At 38.0% G+C, this 22389-nt stretch overlaps 3 protein-coding genes and 1 pseudogene across 4 annotated transcripts; 1 reads left to right on the forward strand and 3 right to left on the reverse strand.

The window, feature by feature from the left end:
* Positions 1–3056: 3056 nt before the first annotated feature.
* On the forward strand, positions 3057–3861 carry LOC136418134 (pro-resilin-like). The gene is made up of 3 exons (XM_066404097.1): positions 3057–3071; positions 3256–3543; positions 3590–3861. Exons 1-3 carry the CDS (start codon positions 3057–3059, stop codon positions 3857–3859), a joined length of 573 nt encoding a protein of 190 aa, XP_066260194.1. The 3' UTR covers positions 3860–3861.
* Positions 3862–4507: 646 nt separating this feature from the next.
* Positions 4508–4837, reverse strand: LOC136418135 (dynein light chain Tctex-type 1 pseudogene; annotated as a pseudogene).
* Positions 4838–5312: 475 nt separating this feature from the next.
* On the reverse strand, positions 5313–7505 carry LOC136418237 (keratin-associated protein 5-4-like). The gene is made up of 2 exons (XM_066404235.1): positions 7382–7505; positions 5313–6577 (listed from the first exon to the last, which is right to left on the reverse strand). The coding sequence occupies exons 1-2, from the start codon at positions 7389–7391 to the stop codon at positions 5553–5555; spliced, it is 1035 nt and encodes a 344-aa protein (XP_066260332.1). The 5' UTR covers positions 7392–7505; the 3' UTR covers positions 5313–5552.
* Positions 7506–8666: 1161 nt separating this feature from the next.
* Positions 8667–20492, reverse strand: LOC136418173 (laminin subunit gamma-1-like). Of its 2 annotated transcripts, XM_066404142.1 has the most exons (21): positions 20144–20492; positions 19783–19955; positions 18876–19140; positions 18704–18821; positions 18367–18550; positions 16662–16971; positions 13393–13654; positions 13011–13258; positions 12853–12963; positions 12578–12798; positions 12082–12520; positions 11723–12025; positions 11374–11665; positions 11124–11320; positions 10716–11065; positions 10408–10656; positions 10097–10356; positions 9841–10034; positions 9588–9790; positions 9368–9535; positions 8667–9310 (listed from the first exon to the last, which is right to left on the reverse strand). In XM_066404142.1, exons 2-21 carry the CDS (start codon positions 19930–19932, stop codon positions 8969–8971), a joined length of 4866 nt encoding a protein of 1621 aa, XP_066260239.1. In that variant the 5' UTR covers positions 19933–19955; positions 20144–20492; the 3' UTR covers positions 8667–8968. The 2 variants fall into 2 exon arrangements, with proteins under 2 accessions (XP_066260239.1, XP_066260240.1); XM_066404143.1 differs by lacking the exons at positions 16662–16971; positions 18367–18550; positions 18704–18821; ... (1 more) ...; positions 19783–19955; positions 20144–20492 and adding an exon at positions 15521–15762 and having other exon boundaries at positions 8669–9310.
* Between the last annotated feature and the right edge of the window lie 1897 nt (positions 20493–22389).

The following is a 22389-nucleotide window of genomic DNA, read 5'->3' on the forward strand; positions in this document are numbered from 1 at the left end:
CTTCGTGCAATCCTGCTTAATTAGACAAATAAAGCTGTCATAAAATGGTTAAAATGATATATAGGCTTATTTTAATCTCGATTTGGTATATGAATGTATGTATAAGGGAGCCTCGCTCATAGCGGTGAAGAGTGTAGGATTCGAGGCTGAACCTTGAAAATTGATAAAAGGGAAAGTAAACGATATTTTGAAATATCTTCTTAGTTACCCACGAGAAAATCCTGCCAACACAGTGACAATTTTTAACAATTATGTGGAACTAGGTATAGTGTGCAATTGATGCATTGCACCTATTTCTGTTTCAACTTCGGTTTACACATTTCGAATGTTAAGAGTTTTTAGTCTATCGAAGTAATAATGGATACTTTGTTATTAAGAGCATTTTTGGGCTTACCTAAGTTTGGTGAAAGAAAGGAAAAATTAAATTCTAAAGATAAAGCGCGGAAAGAAAAAAAATAAAGAAAAAGAAAAATACATGAGAAAATATTTTCCGTTGCTTATTTTCATTATTTCTATGTGATAGTCTCTTTGGGTTTAAAGATATGATTTTTATATTCTTATTTATTATTTTCTTAAAATTTTCTTGTATCATGTTGGATTTAACTAATTTTTTATTTGTCCTGATTTTTTTAAATTTCTATATTATTTTTTCTTTATTCGCCTCATCCCGCACACCAGATTTTTAATCATCGCTCTAATATCACGCAAACTTTTTTGTTTCTTCCTGTTTTGTTTACCACACGTTTTCTATTTTTTCCTCCATTTTCTTTCTGTGAGAATTATTGTTCTCTTCTGTATTTCTCTTTAATGTAAAGGAAATATACGAGTTTTTCTTAACTTTTGAATAAATTCTTTTCAAACCCATCATTTCTTTTTGCCTTTAATTTTGTTTTATTTATTACCTCCTTCCCTTTTTCAATTTTTCCACTTTCCAGTCGCAATTTTTCCTATTCTGCAAAATTTCTCTTCCCTCCTGTGGTCCATCTTAACATAAAAAAAATAATTGAATATTTATCATTTTTTTCTTTACATTTTCATTGAATTGTGGTCTTTAACATGATTTAAGTCTTCTACTCCCTTACCTACTCTCTTTACGTTTTCACGTGATATTTTATTCTTTACAATTTCTGTAAGAACAGCTATCATCCTTCGTTCGAATTTTGCTTAGACCCTCCAGTTACGTCTCTTTGCCCCTTGCTTTGTCCAAAAATAGGTAGGTTTTAAATTGTCCCGCCCAATTTTCCCATAAAAACGAATGTCACACTCCATCAGCTAAAATTTTCATATTTGGGTCAAGCCCCATGAATCCTTGGATGAAATCAACGAAATAAACAGCCAACAAACATTTCCAATATTAAATGCTGATTGTTTCTTTTTCATTCAAAAATACTTACTCTCTTCTTTCATAACGCTTCTAAATCAGATTAAACTCAGGCGATTAACAAACACCTCTCGCAATATCTTCAAATCCGCCCAAGAAAAAAGCGTCATCATGACTGAATCAAGAGACAAAACCTTGCAGAAAAAATAATTGCTCAACGCAATTTTCTTCAAACTAGATCATCTACTCTCGGTAAAATAACGCGTGCCATTCTTCAGATTTGCCAACGACTTAAACGAAGAGAAAAAGTGGTGGTAGACAAGTGGTGATGAGTAGGGTTCATCTCTGGGAATCTCGGAGGCTCGACACAAGGTTTTGGGACGAAAGTGTTTCAATTCGATGATCTGGCCACCCACTATTTCAGATCTTTTCAGTATATAAGCTCCTGTAGACAATTTCAGTAATCAGATCATCGCAGCTTCCTGCAGAGTTTCTTCTTCAAGTAGTATTACGAAATGAAGGTAGGGAGGGTTTTTGTGGTGGTTTTTCGTGTGAGTGTTTGTGCGATTTGGTGGAGTAACGTTGAAGGGTGGTAAAATAGGTGACCTGCGATGCAGGGTTGTTTAAAGGCCAAATTATCACTATCCAGATAAATTTATCAGGGATGTAATCTCCATTGGTTTTTATGAGAGTTATATTGTTTTGATGATAATTCATAATTATTTCTGTACGTAAGTTAATAAATCCTGGTAAGTTTACTAAACAGGTATTTTCCAAGGAAATGGATACATTGATCAATGCTCTACTGTGAATTTATCATTTCTATGAAAATTATTTCCTTGAAAAAATTGCCAGGGGTTAATTTTTTCTTTATTAATAAATTCCCCTGTTTTGTGACATATCAGAAACATTAGAGTTATTGATTTGTTCGGTCTTCATTACAATGCGACATCAAATGTTAAATCAGTTAATGCTGCTATTGAGGAATTTACGCCTAAGATTCAATCGTATTATCACAGCCATTACGATGTTGTTTTGACCCAGTAATTTTTTTTCGCGGAATATTCAATTTATGCTTAACTCAACCTCATTAAGAACTCTCACATTCGAAGCGAATAAAATCAAAATTTCATATTCTCAAATCTTCACACAAAGTTTCCGTAAATTTAATTTCCTTTTGAAAAATTCGTTTTTTGGCTAAATCAGCTTTAAATATCTATCGTCTTATTATCATCATCTTGTCGCTCGTTTCTTTTTTTCTTTCGTTAAAAAATAAAATAATCTCCTTATAGCAAATAAACCGTACACTCTACGCACCATCATCTAATACCTCTCTTCTGTTCTCTACTTCTTTTGTAAGAATATCGAAACCTCCTTTTAAGTCAGTAAAATACATAGTCATTACCCTTGAATCTCTTTAAGATTTCGTTACTAAAAAATCATTAAAATCAAGTTTCTAAGATCACCGTGTATGGATAAGTTTGTCTAAATACAGCGATAAGTTTAATTAGGTCATTATTATTATCTACTCCTCAATGTCGAAATACATAATAAGAAGAGCGTTTATGCTTCTTCAAGGTGGACGCATTTTTTCTTGAAGATTAACCACTGGCACTCAATACTTGATTTTCTATGAGTTTTTTCTATGAAATTAAAGAATTTCTTGACAAATTTATCCCATACAAGTCGAGTGGAATTAGTACCGTAAAGCCATAAATCGTTGCATAAGACATTCATGGAGACTCCAGCCGTACACCCATCTCATACAACCCAAAATAGATAATGCACCTTATTATTAGATAGAATTGAAAGAGCACCAACGCATTTGCATCTAATATTTAATGCATTAGATTTATGGATAATTACATGTTCTGATTCCAACGCATGTAACTGCCGCTCCTAATTCTTGCATTAATCATTTTGCTTTTGTCTAGGTCTCGCTATTCATCCTCTCAACCCTCGCCCTGGCCCTAGCCGAGCCACCCTCCCAATACCTGCCTCCCAACCAGTATATCCCTCCTCCAAACCAATATCTACCCCCTAATAATAACTATCTCCCCCCCGTTACCACAAGTAGCCCAAAGTACCTTCCTCCTACTACACTCTACGGCACTCCCAGTCCTTCTCCCCCAGTCTATCGTCCCCCCACTACCAGCTACGGAACCCCTATCCCTACCTATGGAGCCCCTTACCCAGCTAGGGAAGGGTATGATGATGAATCTGTAAGTACCTTTGCACTTTTAATGGTCAAACCTTAAAGTTCTTTAGTCACAGGAACCTGCTAACTACGAATTCGAGTACCACGTGCAAGACCCCCCCTCAGGAAACGATTTTGGGCATAAAGAGCAACGTCAAGGAGATGTTGCTCAAGGCAGGTACTTTGTTTTGCTCCCTGATGGCCGTTTGCAAACTGTGGAGTACACCGCTGATGCCGATGGCTACAAATCAAAAATTACCTACCAGCAAGTAGGGGGTGGGTACCCAGCCAACAACGGAGGGTACCCGTCCAACAATGGAGGTTACCAATACAGAAAATAGAATATCTATATCATAGATAGTTATCTAAGTTCTTGCAAAGTCTCTTTAGGCTTTCGACTGTGTTTAGGTAATTAAGATTTGTATTTAAAGTTGTATATTATTTTTCTAGTAAGTAATTTGTACAACTGAGAGGCTATATAATGTAAATATTAGAGTTTTAATGATTATTTAAGGACACATCTACCTGATGACGATTAAAAAATGACGAATAAGGACTTTGATTCTAGATTTTTCTAAGTGCAGAATTTTTAAATCAAAAACCTGCATATAAGTAATTTATGATCTTGCCATACGTAATAATTGTAGAAATTATAGATTTTTTGTAATTTTTCGGGTTTGTATGTATTTTTGTATAATAAACAAATGTGCAATACTTTGAAATTTATCGTTTCTTTTTCTTTTTTTTCCTTTTCTTCTTCTTATTATTATTGATTATTAGGTTCACCTCTGTGCGTTCCATTAGTATGAAAATGAATATGGCCATAGACAATTTTGAATGACCTCAATCAAATTGGAAGAAAATAAATTGCATTTTCACTTTTTCGATGAGGAACCTGCACCAAATCTCGATAACGTCAGAAAAATTAATTTAATTTCGAAATAGAAAAAAATTAACAACATTGTCATCACGCAAGGAGAGTCTAAATTCTAAATGGCCAGTTCAAATACCATGACTACGCAATGCATGGTCTTGTTCTCCCATCGCACTGTACACGTACCATCAGTGGCACTGTCCCAATAGCAGGAACTGGCAGTGTGTAGCCCTGCCCCAGTCTTTTGCATAATAGAGCATGTAATTACGTACTTAAAGTTTTTCTTCAACTTGCTGAGCGCGCTCAGACATTGCTCAGAAATTGAGGCACTCAAATGGTTCACTTCATCCTGCTGGGAGACGTGAAAGGTAAACAATCCTTCAATGGTATTTTTGACTATTTTAATCATCTCATCGACTACAAACTGGTCTTCTTTGACGTCCATGATGGGTGCAGGAGGTAATGGAGGAGGAGCAGCTTCATTTCGATTTTGACTTCGGATTTGATTGGCGCTATCTGACGAGTTTTGGATAGAGTTTGATTGATGGTTTGGATTGTATGAGTCACTGATGGCGGTGTGTTTACCTCACACTAACTATATTGGAAGTTTTGGGGTAACAACAGAAAATATACCGAATTAAGCAGGACCACGTCCGTTATTCCATAAGTTTTAAAAGGAATGGAAAATAGTCACTAATTTAACATGCGATTGATGTCATAATTTATTTCATGCAACTTCTGGATTTTATAGACGAGCGCACGAAAGGAGTTGTATGTAACAATTTAAACTTCATAGAGACTTTCGACCGAATTCATGGTCAAAAAAAGATAAAAAAGAAGTTTCTTCACTTTGCCACTATAAATCTCTATTGGAATTGAATAGAAATATCGAATGACGAGGGAAATAAATTCACAAATAATAATGCATAATAAATGTTATTTCCTTACAATAAGTAGATAATACACCTTCACCGAATATTTAATTTAACATTAAGTTTTTATTGGGGATAACAACAGAATATTAAATTGATTAAAGCAATAAAATGAATTAAACTGATGCAACGCTATTGCTAGGCACGTTAGGAAATCTGTTAATTCTCCATTATTTTGAAGTCTCCACTAAAATTGCACTTTCCACCCTGGCAATCGCTAGAATCACATTAGCCACATCTCAAGTTACCACATGTGCAGGAGCATTCTTCTCCAGGTTTCGAACAGCATTTTCCAGAGGAGCAACATGCCTTGTCTTTGCAGTAACTGGACTTGCATTGAGTGCATTTGCATTTATTGCATTTACACTCTCCTGGTTTGGAGCAACAATCAGCATTGGCGCAGCATTCCTTGTCTTTGCAGCAATCTCCACATTTGCAGTCCTCACAGGAGCATTCCTCTCCAGGTTTGGAACAGCATTTTCCAGAGGAGCAGCATTCCTTGTCTTTGCAACAACTGGACTTGCATTGAGTGCATTTGCATTTATTGCATTTACACTCTCCTGGTTTGGAGCAACAATCAGCATTGGCGCAGCATTCCTTGTCTTTGCAGCAATCTCCACATTTGCAGTCCTCACAGGAGCATTCCTCTCCAGGTTTGGAACAGCATTTTCCAGAAGTGCAGCATTCCTTGTCTTTGCAGCAACTGGACTTGCATTGAGTGCATTTGCATTTATTGCATTTACACTCTCCAGGTTTGGAGCAACAATCCGCTTTGGCGCAGCATTCCTTGTCTTTGCAGCAATCTCCACATTTGCAGTCCTCACAGGAGCATTCCTCTCCAGGTTTGGAACAGCATTTTCCAGAAGTGCAGCATTCCTTGTCTTTGCAGCAACTGGACTTGCATTGAGTGCATTTGCATTTATTGCATTTACACTCTCCTGGTTTGGAGCAACAATCAGCATTGGCGCAGCATTCCTTGTCTTTGCAGCAATCTCCACATTTGCAGTCCTCACAGGAGCATTCCTCTCCAGGTTTGGAACAGCATTTTCCAGAGGAGCAGCATTCCTTGTCTTTGCAACAACTGGACTTGCATTGAGTGCATTTGCATTTATTGCATTTACACTCTCCTGGTTTGGAGCAACAATCCGCTTTGGCGCAGCATTCTTTCTCTTTGCAGCAATCTCCACATTTGCAGTCCTCACAGGAGCACTGCTTTTCAGGTTTGAAGCAGCATTGTTGCGGGGTTTCTTTATCTGGAAGCAAACATATTTGAGATTTTAGTTAACAAAATCTAGCCAGAAACGTGTAAGTAAATTAGTTCAAGTTACCGATGATAATCAACTTCACTTTCTCGATTTAAAGTAATTAATTTTTGCAATTAATTTATCATCTGGAATCAACCTATAAGCGCATGGAAATGGTCTCAAACTGTGGTTTATTTTTGTTTAATTTGACTTAGCAGCAAATTTCTATTAATTTAATTTTCAGATATTTTTGCATTTTTCACATCCACTTTTCGAAAATTCCGATACGAAAGTCCTTCTTTCTGAAGGAATAGTAAGTTTCGTGTCAAATAAGACCATATTGATAAAATTAACCATTCGGAAACTGCTTCAGTTTCATGGGCAAATTAGACATTATCGAATTGTACATGAAAACTCAAAATCAATGTCGCAAATATGAAATTATTAAAAATTTCAGAAGCGAAAAGCCTCAAGAAGCCCTAATTGAATGCTAAAACTTTCTTGCTAATATGGCGAATGATACTTACATCATTAGTAAAAGATAGCGAATACTGAGCTATGGTAATTTTGAATCTCTCATGAGTGGTTGTTCTGAGGTAAGAAATACATAAGTCGGACTTGAACAAAGTTAAAAATCGCAGATGTATTCTCCAAATTAACAAGCTATTTACGCTTAAGGGAACTGGAGAACCAAAGTTCAAAAAAACCTCTACTGAATTATATCAATGCATAAATGACGGAAAAATTTATTTAATTCTTGAATAAATTTGCAACATTAGGCAACCAACAAAACGAACAAAATTATTTACTCACCACTCTCCATCGTTTATCAGTTTGGTCGGTGTATCGTTTCAAAATTAGACACTCGGATCACTTCGGGTTTAGTCAGCTTAGGACGAGTAACTTTGCCACGGCTCCGCCAAATCAAAGTTAAATAGGCAGTTAGTACCGTAGTGGTGTCGAGTGCAAAAGTAGCGCCTGCAATTGCACCCGGTACCATCGTAATTTCCACGGCCCTCTCGAATCAGCCGTGTGCAAAATTTCGAGCTAATGGAAACTTCTAGAAACCACTTGATACATCCTTTGTGTGTTGTTTATGCCAACGTCTTTGTTTTGCAGTAATTTTCTAGAGAGGTTTTTGATTTTTATCTTCAAACTGGTTTAGTAATTATGTCTTTAATTATTCCAATATCTGTGGTGTGCAATGAATAAAACTGAATAAAATAATAAAAAAGTTCTTATAAACGTATCCCAAAAATTGCTTCTTGATGGGGCTAGAACTCCTTAAAGGAAGAACTTTGAAGATTGTTTTTTTGCAATATTTTCGAGATGATTTGCTTTTAATAAGTTAGAATGGGGGAATTTTCTTTTGTTAATAATTATAGATTTTAGTCAGAGGCGTCACATACAGGTCTCCTACGTAAATGTTGCCCCAACTTTTTTGTGATATTTCTTAAGTTTTGAAATCAAATTACTGAATCGCAAATATTTTTAAATAAGAAAGGTCCTCTCATTTCATCTCGTTAGTATAGATCGTTTTACAAAAAAATGAGTTTTTACAATCCAACCCACGATTACATGGACATCGAAATGGATCTTATTAAATAGAGTAGGTATCCTTTAAAAATTATATAGAAATATTTTTTTATTAGCCAGAAATCGCAATTAAGGAGTTATCACTTATTTATAACAAATATTGAAAATGGCCTTCATGTTTATTCCAATGCATCTTCGAATTCTTTCGAAAATATTGCGAAAAAAACGTGCTTAAAGTTCCCCCGTTAAGGAACTTTAATCTCTCTAAGAAGCATTTTTTGGGATATGTTTCTAAGGTTTTTTATTATTTTAATCTCTAGAATCACCTTCCTAAATATTTCGACGTTATTTCCGGACGTCCTGTATAGTTAAATCTTAATGCATCCACGATTGCTTGAATTGGAAAGTCAGGTAAACGACATTAATATTTTTGTGCAGCATGGCTCATATGCAGGAACTATATCGCAATTAATCCGATGATAAAGCAACCAGAGAATGATTTCCTTCCAGAGAGATTAAGAGAGAGAATGATTTTGATTTATTATTTATTTATTGTCACTAAAATGCTTTCCCTTTACTTAATAATATGGCAGTATGACTTAATGTATTAGGCTCTTAGAACAAACCACGCTTAACGCTATGGCTAACCCGAATAGCTTCAGAAAAATGTTCTTTTACACAATAATAATTATTAATAAGCTTAAATCTAACGGTTCTATTTACAAATATATCTGATATATTAGTCTTTGGTATTATCATCGAATATTAGAATAAATGCTTTGAAGGCAATGAAACTTCCAAGAAAGAAATACGTAATAAGTACCTATACTGCTGGACATTTAATATATTGAGTGAAATACCTACTTAAGGCTCCAACTCAACCCTCTTGAAACAATCTGTAGGCAACGCGTCTACTATATTCTTAATATTTTCAACATCCCGCTGCATTTCGTCAATTTTGATTTTGTAGTCCTCAATCAGCCCGTTCTGCACTTTGTGCTGATTCTGCAGCTTCTCCAAACGCTCCTCCAGTTTGCTGCTATTGATCTTTCTTTCAATTTCGATAATGTCCCGGTCAAGACGATCTAGAATCTCTTCGTCCATATTGGGAGTGTTGTCCAGCTCGGAGATTATTTCCTGGACATCATCCAGTAGCTTGGCAACTTGATCGGAGACTTTATCGGTTTCTTGAACCGCTTTGCCCACCTAAATGTTAATACCAAGAATACAAATTTACGAAAATATTACTCAAAAATTGCTCACGTTATCCTTAGCCTGATCCACTAGGGAGGTGTTGCATAAAGGGTGCTTAAGTAGAGTGTCTAATTTGTCCTCCGATGCTTCAATTCTTCTGCCAATGTCTGCTTCGGAAATGAGGAAATCATCAGTGTCTTCGTTGAGCTTACTGGCTTGGCCTAGGAATCCCTCCAGCTAAAACACACAAATTAAGGGAATTGAATTTCATTATTATCACTATAACTACGTCTTTCGATGCCCTTTCTCCTCGACTCTTGGCACTGAGGGTAGAACTGAGCGATTCATTTGCAATCCTGCCGACTTCTTGCAGCTGCATTCGCGCCTGATTGGCTTTATTCAAGGTATCGCTTATAATGGCTTCAATATCTGGTATAGTCTTTAAGGCATCCTCGGCCTCTTGGCGAGATTTCTGAGTGTCGGAATCAGAGCCTGAAAAGGACTTTTCAACTATATTTACGTAAATATTTTGAATATCTCACTTAGAAGGTCCTTATAGATGCGTTCTGCCTCGTTCAGTTTGTTCGTCCACTCTTCAATAGTTTTGCTCACAGTTTCGTTTGCTTCGTGAATTTCATCTACTAATTCTGCCAAGGCTGTCTGTTGGTCTGACGCTTTTTCCACCAGCTGCTTTCCTTCTTCATATCTCTTGTCTACCATATTTTTCAATTCTTTACTGCATGGAAATTACAATCGCTGTTTTTTAACCATTTTGAAATAACCTACATTTTAATATACCTTTGACTCAACAAATTCTCAGCCTTATCCCCCAAACGTCTGGCTTCATCCTTCAAACTCTGCGACTTCCTGGTGAGATCTGGAACATCCAGGCTAGGCACATTCAAGTTCATGACTTCGTTCAAAAGATCCAAAGCCTCACTCTTGACTTGGTTAGCCTTGGCATTGACATCGTTGGTGAATTGTGTAGTTTTATTTAATTTGTCCTCAGCTCTATCCAGATCGGTTTTCAGCTTCCCTATCTTCTCTTTTACTAAGCTCTATGAATATAACGTTAACTTTTTATTCACTCATGCGAAACTTACAAGTACCTGATCGGAGTTGGTTTTGTTGGCCAACTTATAAACTTCGCTGGATTTATTTTTAGCTTCTTTGGCGTTGGATACCAATTTATCAGCTTGCTTGTCTAGAGCATCAGCGAATTCTCGTGCCTCTTTGGCGATTTTGGTCATAGTCTCGGATTGTTGACCCACTTGCTTGCTTCTCTCCCATGCATCTACTAAGGCTTTTCTGGCGTCTGATTCAAACTGGGAGCGAATTTCTTCTAAACTTTGGTCGAGCTGAAACGTAATGTTTAGTCCTATATAATAATAAGGCCTTTTTAAACTCTCCGACCTACCTGTTCCAAAACCATATCAGTATTGTTATTAATCGTCTCAGCTTCGTCAGTTTTCGCTCTAATGCCATCGACGTTCTCGTTGACGCTCTCCAAAGTCCTGGCAACATCTTCTTCTCGCTTCTTTATGTCCTGCACCTGGTGAATAATACTCTCCTCCCCAGTCGCAGTTTTAACTTTATCGTAAAGATCATCTATATCATCATCTAACTTCTCCAACTCAGTGCGGAAATCTGAGTCAGTGATAACGGTAGGCCTTCGCTCTATTTCATTGATAATTTCGTTCAGCCTTCCCAGCTTGTTTGAGTGCGCCCTATAGGCGTTTTGTACTAAATTGTAGCACTCGGGACAGTCTAAAATGTGGTTTGATTATAGAGAATTCGGTTAATAGAATAGCCGAAAAGCATATACCGACGCATCCTCGATGCCTATCGTACTTGTTTTCCTTGCATCTATCACATCTGCGCCCTTCCACGTTGTCCAAGCAAGGGCACTGTCCAGACGAGTCACATTGCAAGTCTCTGGAACCCACTCCATCGCAATCACAATCTTTACAGCCGTCTAGTGAGAACCCGTATTTTCTTGCTTCGCAATGGTCGCAACGTAAGCTAAGACCAAGGTCAGTTATAAAACGATCCTTTGAAGGACCATCTATATTTACCCGGTAACTCCAAATCTACAAAAACACTGTCCGTTGTAAAGATCACAAGTGTGATTGAAAGACCCAATGGTATCGCAGTTGCAACTCTGACATCCATCTCCACCTTGCAGGTTGTAGTAGCCTTCTTCACATTGGTCACAGTTCCTGCCTCTCACATTCGGTTTGCAGACACATGCCCCGGAACTGGAGTCACATACGGGTTCTCCATTGGAGTCGGAGATAGTACCAATAGGGTTGCATTCGCAGCGCTTGCAGTCGCCCTTGGGCAAAACTAGGGCGTTACCATAATAGCCTGAAAGACCAAATTCTTCTTTTTGCTGGTCAAAATTTACATGCAAGTTAGATAAACCTGGCAGGCAAACTTCGCACGTAGGTCCTCCAGTATTGTGAATACACCTGAGGCACTCCCCAGTGGTGGTGTTGCAATTGCCAATGCCATTGGTGTCGATGTTTTGGTTGCATTCACATACTTGGCAAGGTGACTTCAGACCGAAGAACCCATTGGGGTCTCCATAATAGCCATCAGAGCAGACGTCGCATCTGAACCCAGAATACCCAATTGGGCATTCGGTGCACATAACTAGGTCGTCTTGGAGTTGAATGCATGCTCCTCCATTGGGACAGTTGCACGGTAGACAATCCTCAGATGTCCCTTTATTTTTAGGAATAAGAATGTTGAACTAATTTGTTGAGGGTGTAAAACAGTACCTGCCAAGGCATTTCCATAATACCCCCTAGCACAAAGTTCACAATTTTCCCCTGCAGTATTATGCTGACAAATGCATCTTCCAGTCTCAGAATCGCAAATATTCGCATGTTTGTTGCAATCACATGGAATGCAATTGGTAAAAGGCCCTCCGTGGGCAGGAGAATGGCGGTATCCTGCTGCACAAGATTCGCAAAATTGCCCGATATATCCTTGAGGACATTCGCAAAATTCCATCCATAGAGCCGAGGTTCCAGCAGCCCCCGAAGAGGCAGTTTGCAGTTTTACGTCGTCCAAAAACCCCACACCTTTGGTGGAATATGTGCCCCTGATTTTAATAGCAGTCAAGTTGGTCAGGATGGAAATAAATTCTCTAGAGTTCAATCTTGGTTGCCACTGGAAGTCCGGATGTTCATGAAGTCTGAACTTGTAAGGCTGGGACTGGAATACAGAGTTAAGTACGGTTTGGTTGATTAGACAAGTAAGGGCAAGATATACTTCTATGGTAGGGTTGAGGTTGCTTTGGCCAAAAATGGTGTTGGTGATACGATTTCCATTACCCTCGATTATAATGTCAGCTGCGGTTTGGAATAGCCTATTGTCTCCGATTCTGAAGGAAAACTCCAAGAGTTGGTTGTAAGAGCCTCTTTGATCTCCTAGGAATCTGTCTGGAGCCAGGAAGTAGACTACTTCTTCGTTTTGAGACTTAACACCAATGCCTTTATTAAGAGACAAATTCTATTTAATATTCCCAAATTAAGTGTAAATAGTACTTTGGCTGATGGTTTCGTATTTAATGGGCACATTCCTGGCGTACTGATCCTCTGCCCTCCACTTTTCGCTTCCTTTTGCGAAGCTCGATTCATAGGCGTATTTTGAATAACCTAAAATGGAGATTCGTTACTAGTCATGGCTCAAATATTTAATTTACCTTGGGCTGATCGACACTGAGAAGAATGGCCGTAGCAGAAACAAGGAGTGCACCCAAATTCGTTCTCCAAGTCTAAGTTGAAGAAGCTGGGCTTGCATTCCCGGCATTGTTTCCCTTCTACGTTTTCCTTGCAAACGCATTCTCCATTAATAGGATTACAATGAGGCATATTGAACTCAGAACCCTCTTCTGCACATTCACAACTTTTGCAGCCAGATTTTGAGAATTCATAATGATTTTCTGCGCATCTGAAAATCGAGAATATGATATGGAATACTGCATGTGAATAATACTGAAATTCTTTTTGAAGATCGTGTGTTTGTGTTTTGAAAAATTGTTTTTATTATTATTATTATTATTAGCTTTATTAGTGTATGCATACGTATCGCATTTATTCCCAGTTACTCCAGCTTTGCACTGGCATTTTCCTTCAGAATTGCACTGTTGAAACAAAGATCCAATTTCGTCGCATTGGCAGGGGATGCAATAACCATCATCCCTCATGTAATAGTTGGGCCTACATCGTTCACAATTGGGTCCATCCCTGTTAGCCGAGCAATCCAGGCAGTAACCTCCATGGCCTGATTGCTCGTACAGTTTGGAGTCGAAGACGCATCTGTTAGAGTACCTGTTACAGTTGCATTCTGTAATTGAAATTGACTCTTAGCCAGGATTTTTGGGGTTCCTAAATCCGGATAAAACGCATTTATTCATTTTTTCCTACAAATACACTGCCACAAGTATACACTGATCACCTAATTTCGTTTGCCCCTCAAATTGATTAATTTATCATTATTCATATATTGATCCTGGCTAGAGAACGTGCTGAAAATACAATTTCAGCGATCGTTATTCTAAGGCATTTTCAAAATCGCGACCCAGTATTTCAAAAGTTTCTCACCAAATTGTCAAGATACCGACTATCAAAAATCGAAATATTAAAATTCATGAGTATCTACACCCCCCCCCCCTGATTTTCAGTTCTTTAAGTTCTCTTTTAAAAGAACTGCTGATTTCGATTATAGACACATCGCGGCTTCTTTAATTCTGTATTGCGAGTCTCGGAAATGTGGTATCGGGGACCTTCGTTCAAACTTCCCAAGGTGACCCAGTACCTTGGAAAATAAGAGAGATATTACAGGCCCACTTGCATAGATGATTTATTTGAAGCTCTTATGACGATTGTTTGTCCAAAAATGTTAATGATTTCGACGATCAAAACGTAAAAATTGGTAAGAATAGGTACTAGTAGTCGCAAACTGCCAGAAAAGATGTTTTGCATGGAGCAAACTTGACTCTATGATCGTTAGCAGGTACGTTCAGGGATGACTGCATTCAGAAGGGAAACAAATTGCTGATTATTGAAAATATTCGTTATTATAATGCTTTTTATAAAAGTTGAGCAAAACATCTTTGAAAATCATTGATACAAGAATAATTAACAAAGAACAACAAGGCTTCATCAAAGATAGATACATATAGTTGCACAATGGGGGAAAACTCACGCTCTAAAAAACAGTATAGAAATGCATCGACTATAGGAACCAACCTGGCTTACATTTATGTATTTTTTCGATGTAACATATGTAAATTCCTTCAGCTTTGTAAGTTTCCAGGAAAATTTCAATTTTCGAATTTTCTATCAAATCCACTTCTGATCGATTCTGCATCATCTGCCAGTAACGGTCTTATGGGGGAGGAGGTTGGGCGACGACCCAGGTCTTGCATACCAGGAAGGGTGGCGGACTTTGTTGGTCGGCGGTTTTTCTTGGGGGTAGGGAAGTGATTAAAAATTTCGCCGAGGGCGTCAGACTTGCTGAGGCCGGTCCTGCCAACTGCCAGTCCTTGAGAGCTTGAAATGCATTTTCAGCAACCTCTATTGCTTTCAAAATGGTGAAAATAGGTATATCGCCCAAAAGATCATATTTTTCGATGGATCAGATCAATAATTGAAGTTTCGCAATCGCAATTTCAGACATCCCATCTCTATATGCTGCATTTACGCAATGCATTTCTGATTTTATTCCCTCTTCAGATAGATTGCGGATCGCTGCGGTTACTCCCTTAAGGGCCGATATCTGTATCGACAACCCCGCAATATAAATCATAATGAAACCCAATAGCAGGTAATCAGCGTTTAAACTGCATTTAATGGTTGCGTGGGACGTCAAGGGCTGCGCTTAAAATACAAGACGTGTAGGAGGTGATGGGAGAATGGTACGTAATGATGGGCCTGGCGCTGAATTTACAATGCATAAAGACCTTTTTGTGTTCAAATCAAAGAGAAATCAGGTTGACTAGAAATCGCCCTACTTCGTCTGCAACAAAGTTCCATAACAATTTTTGCATGTAAAGAAACTTTATCCTTTCACATTATGTTGATGGCAACATCAAATGGTTAACCATTATTGTTTAAGGTCAGGACTATCATTCAAGCATTGTTTAATGTTTATCTGATCAAAGAAGCAAGTTTGCAAAGAAAATAATAGTTTAGAAATAATCAGACTTACGACTTCCAGAAAACCATGGAGTTAGACCGTCCCATGACAGGCCCATAACTGGATGGATGATGGATTTGTCCAATAGGAGAATTATTTTCAAAACCGTCAGCAACATTTCCATGCTTTCTATTTTCAGGGCATAATTTTTAATGGAAATTGATGAAAATTCACGATAAACTCATTGTCAATGGTACACTTCTCAACTTCCTACTTCTGCAGTTTTGCGCGAATTGAAACCCTGATGGTACCAAATCCCGCGACACCGACTCAAAATGCACTAAAACCGTATGTTTATGCTAAGGCCCGGCAAGGTACTTCTTCGTAGTACGCCAACGCTCAAAGATACAACTGGTTCCTTATTAACATGTCAACCGCGGAACCCATGATATAGGTGAAATATGGGAGCTTTTTAAGAGGAGCTGTAGAAAATGGGCTCTGTCAGGTGTATATTTCAGCCAGCATACCTTTTCTATGAATTAAGTGTATCTCGTTACGTTTGGAATTTTCCTTTTGAATTAGTTTTTTTTTGATACGATGCTGATTTTTTTACTAAAACTTGAAATTGTACCACCTATGTGAATCAATTTAAAGTGGGAACTTTTTCTTTCATGTTCTAACTTTGTCCTATCGGTACGGCCCTGGTTTTGCAGTTGCTGAGACACACAGAAAAGCGGATTTAGAGATAAGTCGGCAGAGAGTCCAGCAATGAACGGTCCAATGGTGTGTCCGCAAGAGAAAATTATCTTCATATAAATATATTTGAACAAGTACTTTAATAGATCTTCAAAGTGCGTCAATACCTACTTAATGACTCCCATCAAACGCGATAGAGGTTTTCAGTGAAAAACCGCTTTCCAAGCCAATCAGGCGATGCACTCTACTTTTTGGAAGTAAACAAGTCGGCGAATCCAAATAAATTCATCACCTACAGATATTGATCAAACAGAGACCGAAACGCAGAAAAAGCTCTACGTAAACACCAAATTAGCCTTTTTTACACGCGAGCGTTGACATCACCCATATATACAGGGTGTCTTATTTAAAACCGGACCAATATAAAAAAAAGTCTTTTGGTTACACCGCAGTCATTGCGCTCTTAAGTGGGGCCTCTATAATAATACGAACCTGTGTGCGAAAATGGAAAACTTACGTTTGCATTCGTTAGCACTAAGGGCAGTAGCCCTAGCCCATGGTGCGTCGTTGAAAAAAGGCAAACATTCCCCACAGTCCGGGCCAGCGGTGTTGTGCTCGCACCTGCACACTCTCGTCCGAATCCCCCCATCACCAGTACTGGACACACATTCTGAAGCATGTCCATTGCACTTGCAACGAGCACCTATTGCCACATCCGCAATGGCATAAAAGTAGGATTTGAGTACTTGTTGATCGCCGAAGACTTCGTCTCCGAAGGTGTTGATGCGGTCCAGAGTTATCCGGAGTTCCGTAGCGGTTACCCATTCCTAGACACACGAGAATATTCATTGAGACACGTAAAAATTTGCTATTTTCCTAAAGAGACAATTTGGTTCTTTAAATTTCCCAAGCTAAATCAAAGCGTTACCCTTCAGTCCTAGCAGTAAAAATCGTACAATTTAGGTAATACCGGTATTTGTTTGGTGCCCACAGGAGAGCTAGACACTCCTGCTGGTTAACATGATAGTGCGTTTCAAAGGTTTTAAATTTAGCACTAGTATATGATATAATGTACTTTTCTCATCCTTTTCTGCTGCACTACTGTTGGCACGCCCTTGTGCTAGCATTAGTTTGCAAAATATATTTAAAATTTCCCCACAAGCTTGTGCAAAAGAGGCTTTACTGTGTGCTGCGCTGAGCGACTAGTTTTATATCAGGGATTATTAATAATAGTAATTAGTGTAAGAATATAGTTTATTGCAATTTATTCATCTGACCCAAACCGGTCCAAAAACACCAGTAAAACACATTCTCATCATAAAGAGTCTAAAATTCTAAATGGCCAGTCCAAATATCGTAACTACGCAATGCATGGTCTTGTTTTCCCATCGCACTGTACACGTACCATCAGTGGCACTGTCCCAATAGCAGGAACTGGCAGTGTGGAGCCCTGCCCCAGTCTTCTGCATAATACAGCATGTAATTACGTACTTAAAGTTTTTCTTCAACTTGCTGAGCGCGCTCAGACATTGCTCAGAAACTGAGGCGCCCATATGGTTCACTTTTTCCTTCTGGTAGACGTGGCCAGTGAGCAATCCTTCAACGGTATCCTTGACTATTTTGATCACCTCATCGACTACAAACTGGTTTTCTTCGACATCCGTGATGGGTGCAAGGGGTGGTGGAGGAGGAGCAGCTTTAATTCGATTTTGGTATTGGATTTGGTTTGGATTGAGCTTAATTGATGACTTGGATGGTACAAGTCGGCGACTTCGTTGCATGATGGTGGGTTTACCTTGCAACAGGTATATTGGAACTTTGGATTAATAACTGGAATATACCGAATTAGCCGGAATCGCGTCTGTTATTGTAGGAAGCTCGAAAGGGAATGAAAAATAGTGACTGATTCGGCATGCGATTGGTGTCATAATCTATTTCATAAAACGCTCGTTAGTTCTTATACACGAGCGCACGAAAGGAGTTGTATACCGTGACTCAAATTTTAGTTCCTTATCCGATAGTTGAGGGCCGAATGCATAAATCACAACCAAGTGTGTAGTATAGGTAATATTTCCCTCAATATTACTTTTACTAACGTTCAGGGTAAAGCCTATTGTGGCCTAGCCTTGCAAGCTATGCTTTATACACATGGATTGTTGCTTTTGACGATCGAATTGCTTTTTGGAAATAACCTTGACCCATGAAAGGAACAATTTACTTACTTGTAACTCAGGGCTGGCATCGAATGTATAGGCAGAAGGTCTTCCTTCTAGAGTACCAAAGGCCACATTGCCGCCACGTAATGGAGATATATCTGAGTACTCTGAAGTACACAAAGCTCTAGTTTCATCCCCTTTCGTTGTGTGTGTCTGATCGGGCAGACCATAGGTGTCTCGACATGTAGCACTAAAAATTATGAATGGAAGATGCCTTTAATTTTGTGAAAAACTGGAAGTCCAGGCTTAAATTTCTTTTTAAATGCGTTACTTTCGTTATTCGGATAAAGCAAAATGATCGTTGCGATCTCGATACGTTTCTGGCGAAAAATCATTAAATTACCTATAATACTGATACGGGGTCCATGGATCATCTGGAGTGGTTTTTTTCAATATGTAAAAGCTCTCCGGTCTTGGGGACATGAACCAAAGGCGAATATAGGTAATATCAAAAGTCTTGCCTTAAATAACAAAATTTCCATAAAACTATCTCTGCCTTTCCTGCCACTACTCACCAAATCTTATAGTCAAGTTCACTTGACTGGGCCACTGAATGCCTTCCAACATGGTCTGAGACTGCCACCAAGTGGGATTGTCCACATTGTGCAGATCGGCCATGTACCTGGCATGATGTTGACCGGGATAGCAAATAGCGCAAGATTTGCGAATGCCAGTGATTCCAGTCTGGACGCAATATTCCTGCTCCCCTTCTTCGCCACAAGTGTTGGTAGCGTCTATATCCATTGCGAAGGCGGCATTTTCAAATTCAGGGATGCATCTCTGCAAAAATCAAATTCTTTATTATTAGCGTGTCGTTTTTCTTGGATCATTACAGTGAACCCATAGGTGGGCAGAGCCCATGAATGCGTTCGAACAGCTGATGGCTGGTACTACTTTGCAATTGAGCAATATTTAGCTCAGAGTGCACGTGCAAGGTTTTTGACCTGTATACGAAACTGTTACTTCCCGGAGCACGGTGCATTTTATTCTTAGTTTTGACTAAGAGCAGCAGTAAAGACAAGAATCTTTGAAACAATGTAAAAAGGTATAAAATTACTGACCTACCAGGAGTGTTGCAATATAATTTAGCGTTTTTAACCATCAAGTCCGCCTCTGGTTTATGATTTCATTGACTTAACTAAAGCTTTAATTCCAGGACGGCTGGAGTTTTGTTGGTTTTATTGGCTTTAAACAATAATAAAACATCTGTATTTACATTACATTGGGGGAAAATCTAATTTAAGAATGCGATGGAATTACCGACTTGGGATTTCTTCCGTTTCAATGAGACAAAATTGATAATAATGATACAGATGTTTACAGAACAGTTATGGCGCGTTTGATAGAGAAGCTTTTGCTGAAGGTCTCTTCTTCACAAAAAATCTGTTACGGACCTTAAATTCTCCCCAGTAATTTACCTACCTGAGGCCTATTGAATGAATCGTAACAAGGAGCCCCTTGACGTCCAATTACAGGGGTATGGTCAACTCCTTGGACTAGTTGGCCCCGACATTTCTCGAATTGCACAAACAAGAGGATGGTGAGAATTTTCTTTAAATCGTAATGCTGCATTGCGGCTGATCCTAGTTGCCGGGCTGGAAAAAAAATATCACTGGGAAATTTGTTACCAGGAGCAATGAGATTTTGAGGAAACATTACGATACGAGAAACGGATAATACGCGAGAAAGCCAATTGATGCTTTGCATGTCGGAACGTGCAATTTTAATTTCTCAATTCGCCAAATTGAAGAAAACAGAGGACCCTTAATTCGAGATTACTTACACTTATATCCTTAATTAAATGACAAAATCCACAATTATCTCCTCGATCTTGAACGGATTCACACACTCCTTTCAATCCCACACCACATTCTCAATTCTCTCACTACTTTTTAGAATTATTTCACATTCCGGTTAATGTATCTTTATATTGAAAAAAATTGGAAAACCGGCCTCCGACTATGCGTTCGGTGAACTATTACTAAATCGCTTATCGCGGCATTTTCAAGTAACACACTTTATATTTCCGTTGAAGTTATCGGATTTCGCTGTTCCAATTTTCAAGTTTCAGACTACCGGACGGGAACTACTGAGCATACTAACTAAAACCGAAAGTGTGGTGGTACGAAATTAATGCCAGCAGATGAGAGATGCTGTATAGTATGGAACACTTGTGTTTAGATTTGTGTGTGTGGCCCTTGGAACACAGAGACGTATTTGGGAACATTTTTCTAATCAAATTTCAAGAGACTGATGGCGATCATCGTCGAATCTGCACAACCAATATTTTCAAAAAAAGCACTAGTCAAATCACTGCCTATTGCTTAGATATTTTAAAAAATATATGAAAATAGTTTCAAAATAAAGACAAGCTATGATAGTACTGGCACAGGTACCACAATATTTCTTGAGACGGGTCTGTGATAACCTGTTACGAAATTCCGAAATGTGTTCTTAGGTCACTCTCAGAGATTTATCAAAGGAACTAAGGCGGTAGATCTCATTTTCCCTTTGTCTTCATGTTAAAGTTCTTATATACATCTTCATCTTCTTGCATAAGGCATACGTACCAGATCTCTCAAACGTTGAGCTTTAGTCGAGATCTGTTTAAAGCAGCGAGTTCTTCAGCAAAATAATAAAGAACCAGATAGAAATATATTTAGTAGATGCTTTTGCATAGAAGATTTTTGCTATTTTTAATGGACGAAGGCGTTAATTGATAAACTGCTTTTATTGTTTCCGCACGAGATTTCGACTTCCTCTTGATGATTACACAAACGTTTCTGATTTGCTTGTGCAGCATGAGTTTAGTAAAAATTCTTGCCTATATCCAAAACAGAAGGAAATTATTTCAGGCTCGGTAACAGTAAAAAAAAATTACACTATGCCAAAGGTTATCTTTTTATTTTCTAAATTAGACCTAATTGTGTTAACTTTTCGACAGATAATAATATTAACGTTTCTCCATTCACTGATTTCAATGTTCGAGGTTGAAAGTCACGACATTATCTTTTAGATAGAGAAATTTGCTTTTTCTTTTAAGGGAACAAAACATCAGTGGCCAGATATCTGATAACAATATAATATAATCTTACCAATAATACATTTCGAAATAGAGGTTGGTGGTTAGTCGCTCTTGGACTTGTTAGGTAAATTTCACTTGTCAGGTCTTTAAAAATTATTAGAACTGAGTTATACAAAGCAGAAGAAGACAGTTCCGATTAACAGAATACGCGACTTCTAATAAATAACAACTATATTCTAACATAAAGCAGATATTTTAATTTCTTAAAGAATTCAGTTTTTCAAATAAGGGATATCACTCGACTATTCTTGACATAATGGCGAAAAAAAGATTAATCATTAATCCCTTCCTGATTGTTACCTCCTGGTTGTTAGAAATCTTACTCTACTAGCTGTAAGTTGGGTTGCCTGCGAGTATGATCCGCTTTTAAGAAGAAATGAAGAATCTCTGAAATCCTAATTTAAGTTTATCACACTTACATTTTAAAATAACACTAAATTTGAAATATCGGGAGTTTTGGATATTAATATTCTATTTTCAATAATTTTCTTAATTTTTCTGATTTGGTGTCAAGATTCTTGACATAAAGGCAAATGGAAGATGCCCTTCGATATAAGTAAAAATAATAGCCTTCAAGGCCATGGCATAAACAAGCTGATCTTGAATTTTTTCTCATTTATTATAATATATATATATATATGTATATATAAGTTATTCATATATTTTGGCAACAAAATAATGATAAATCCGCTTTGATTGTATATTGTTAGCATAATTTTAAATTTTATTGATTAGTTCCCAGTCATATAGTGTGTTGCCTATATGTAGGATCCAGTATCAATACCCGTTATGAAGTACGAGTGCGTCTCTGTCAGATTTCCCAGAAAGCTTTGCTTACTCATAAAACGTTGAGGTTATAAAAATAATTTTCCACAAAAAAGTGGAGGAAACATCGCTTTGCAATTTGTGCTTAAGATAGACTATTAAGATATTTAATATTCAAG

The sequence above is a fragment of the Euwallacea similis genome, chromosome 33 (assembly GCF_039881205.1).
Source record: "Euwallacea similis isolate ESF13 chromosome 33, ESF131.1, whole genome shotgun sequence".
NCBI lineage: Eukaryota > Metazoa > Arthropoda > Insecta > Coleoptera > Curculionidae > Euwallacea > Euwallacea similis.

Excerpts from the sequence above, each read along its gene's own strand:
- LOC136418173 (XM_066404142.1), bottom strand. The coding sequence starts at position 19,932 with ATGCAGCATTACGATTTAAAGAAAATTCTCACCATCCTCTTGTTTGTG. Across the intron at positions 12,521-12,577 it reads ACCTCAACCCTACCATAGAA|TCCCAGCCTTACAAGTTCAG; the intron begins GTATATCTTGCC and ends TCTGTATTCCAG. Across the intron at positions 10,357-10,407 it reads ACAAAACCAACTCCGATCAG|AGCTTAGTAAAAGAGAAGAT; the intron begins GTACTTGTAAGT and ends TTATATTCATAG.
- LOC136418134 (XM_066404097.1), top strand. Across the intron at positions 3,544-3,589 it reads AAGGGTATGATGATGAATCT|TCACAGGAACCTGCTAACTA; the intron begins GTAAGTACCTTT and ends AAAGTTCTTTAG.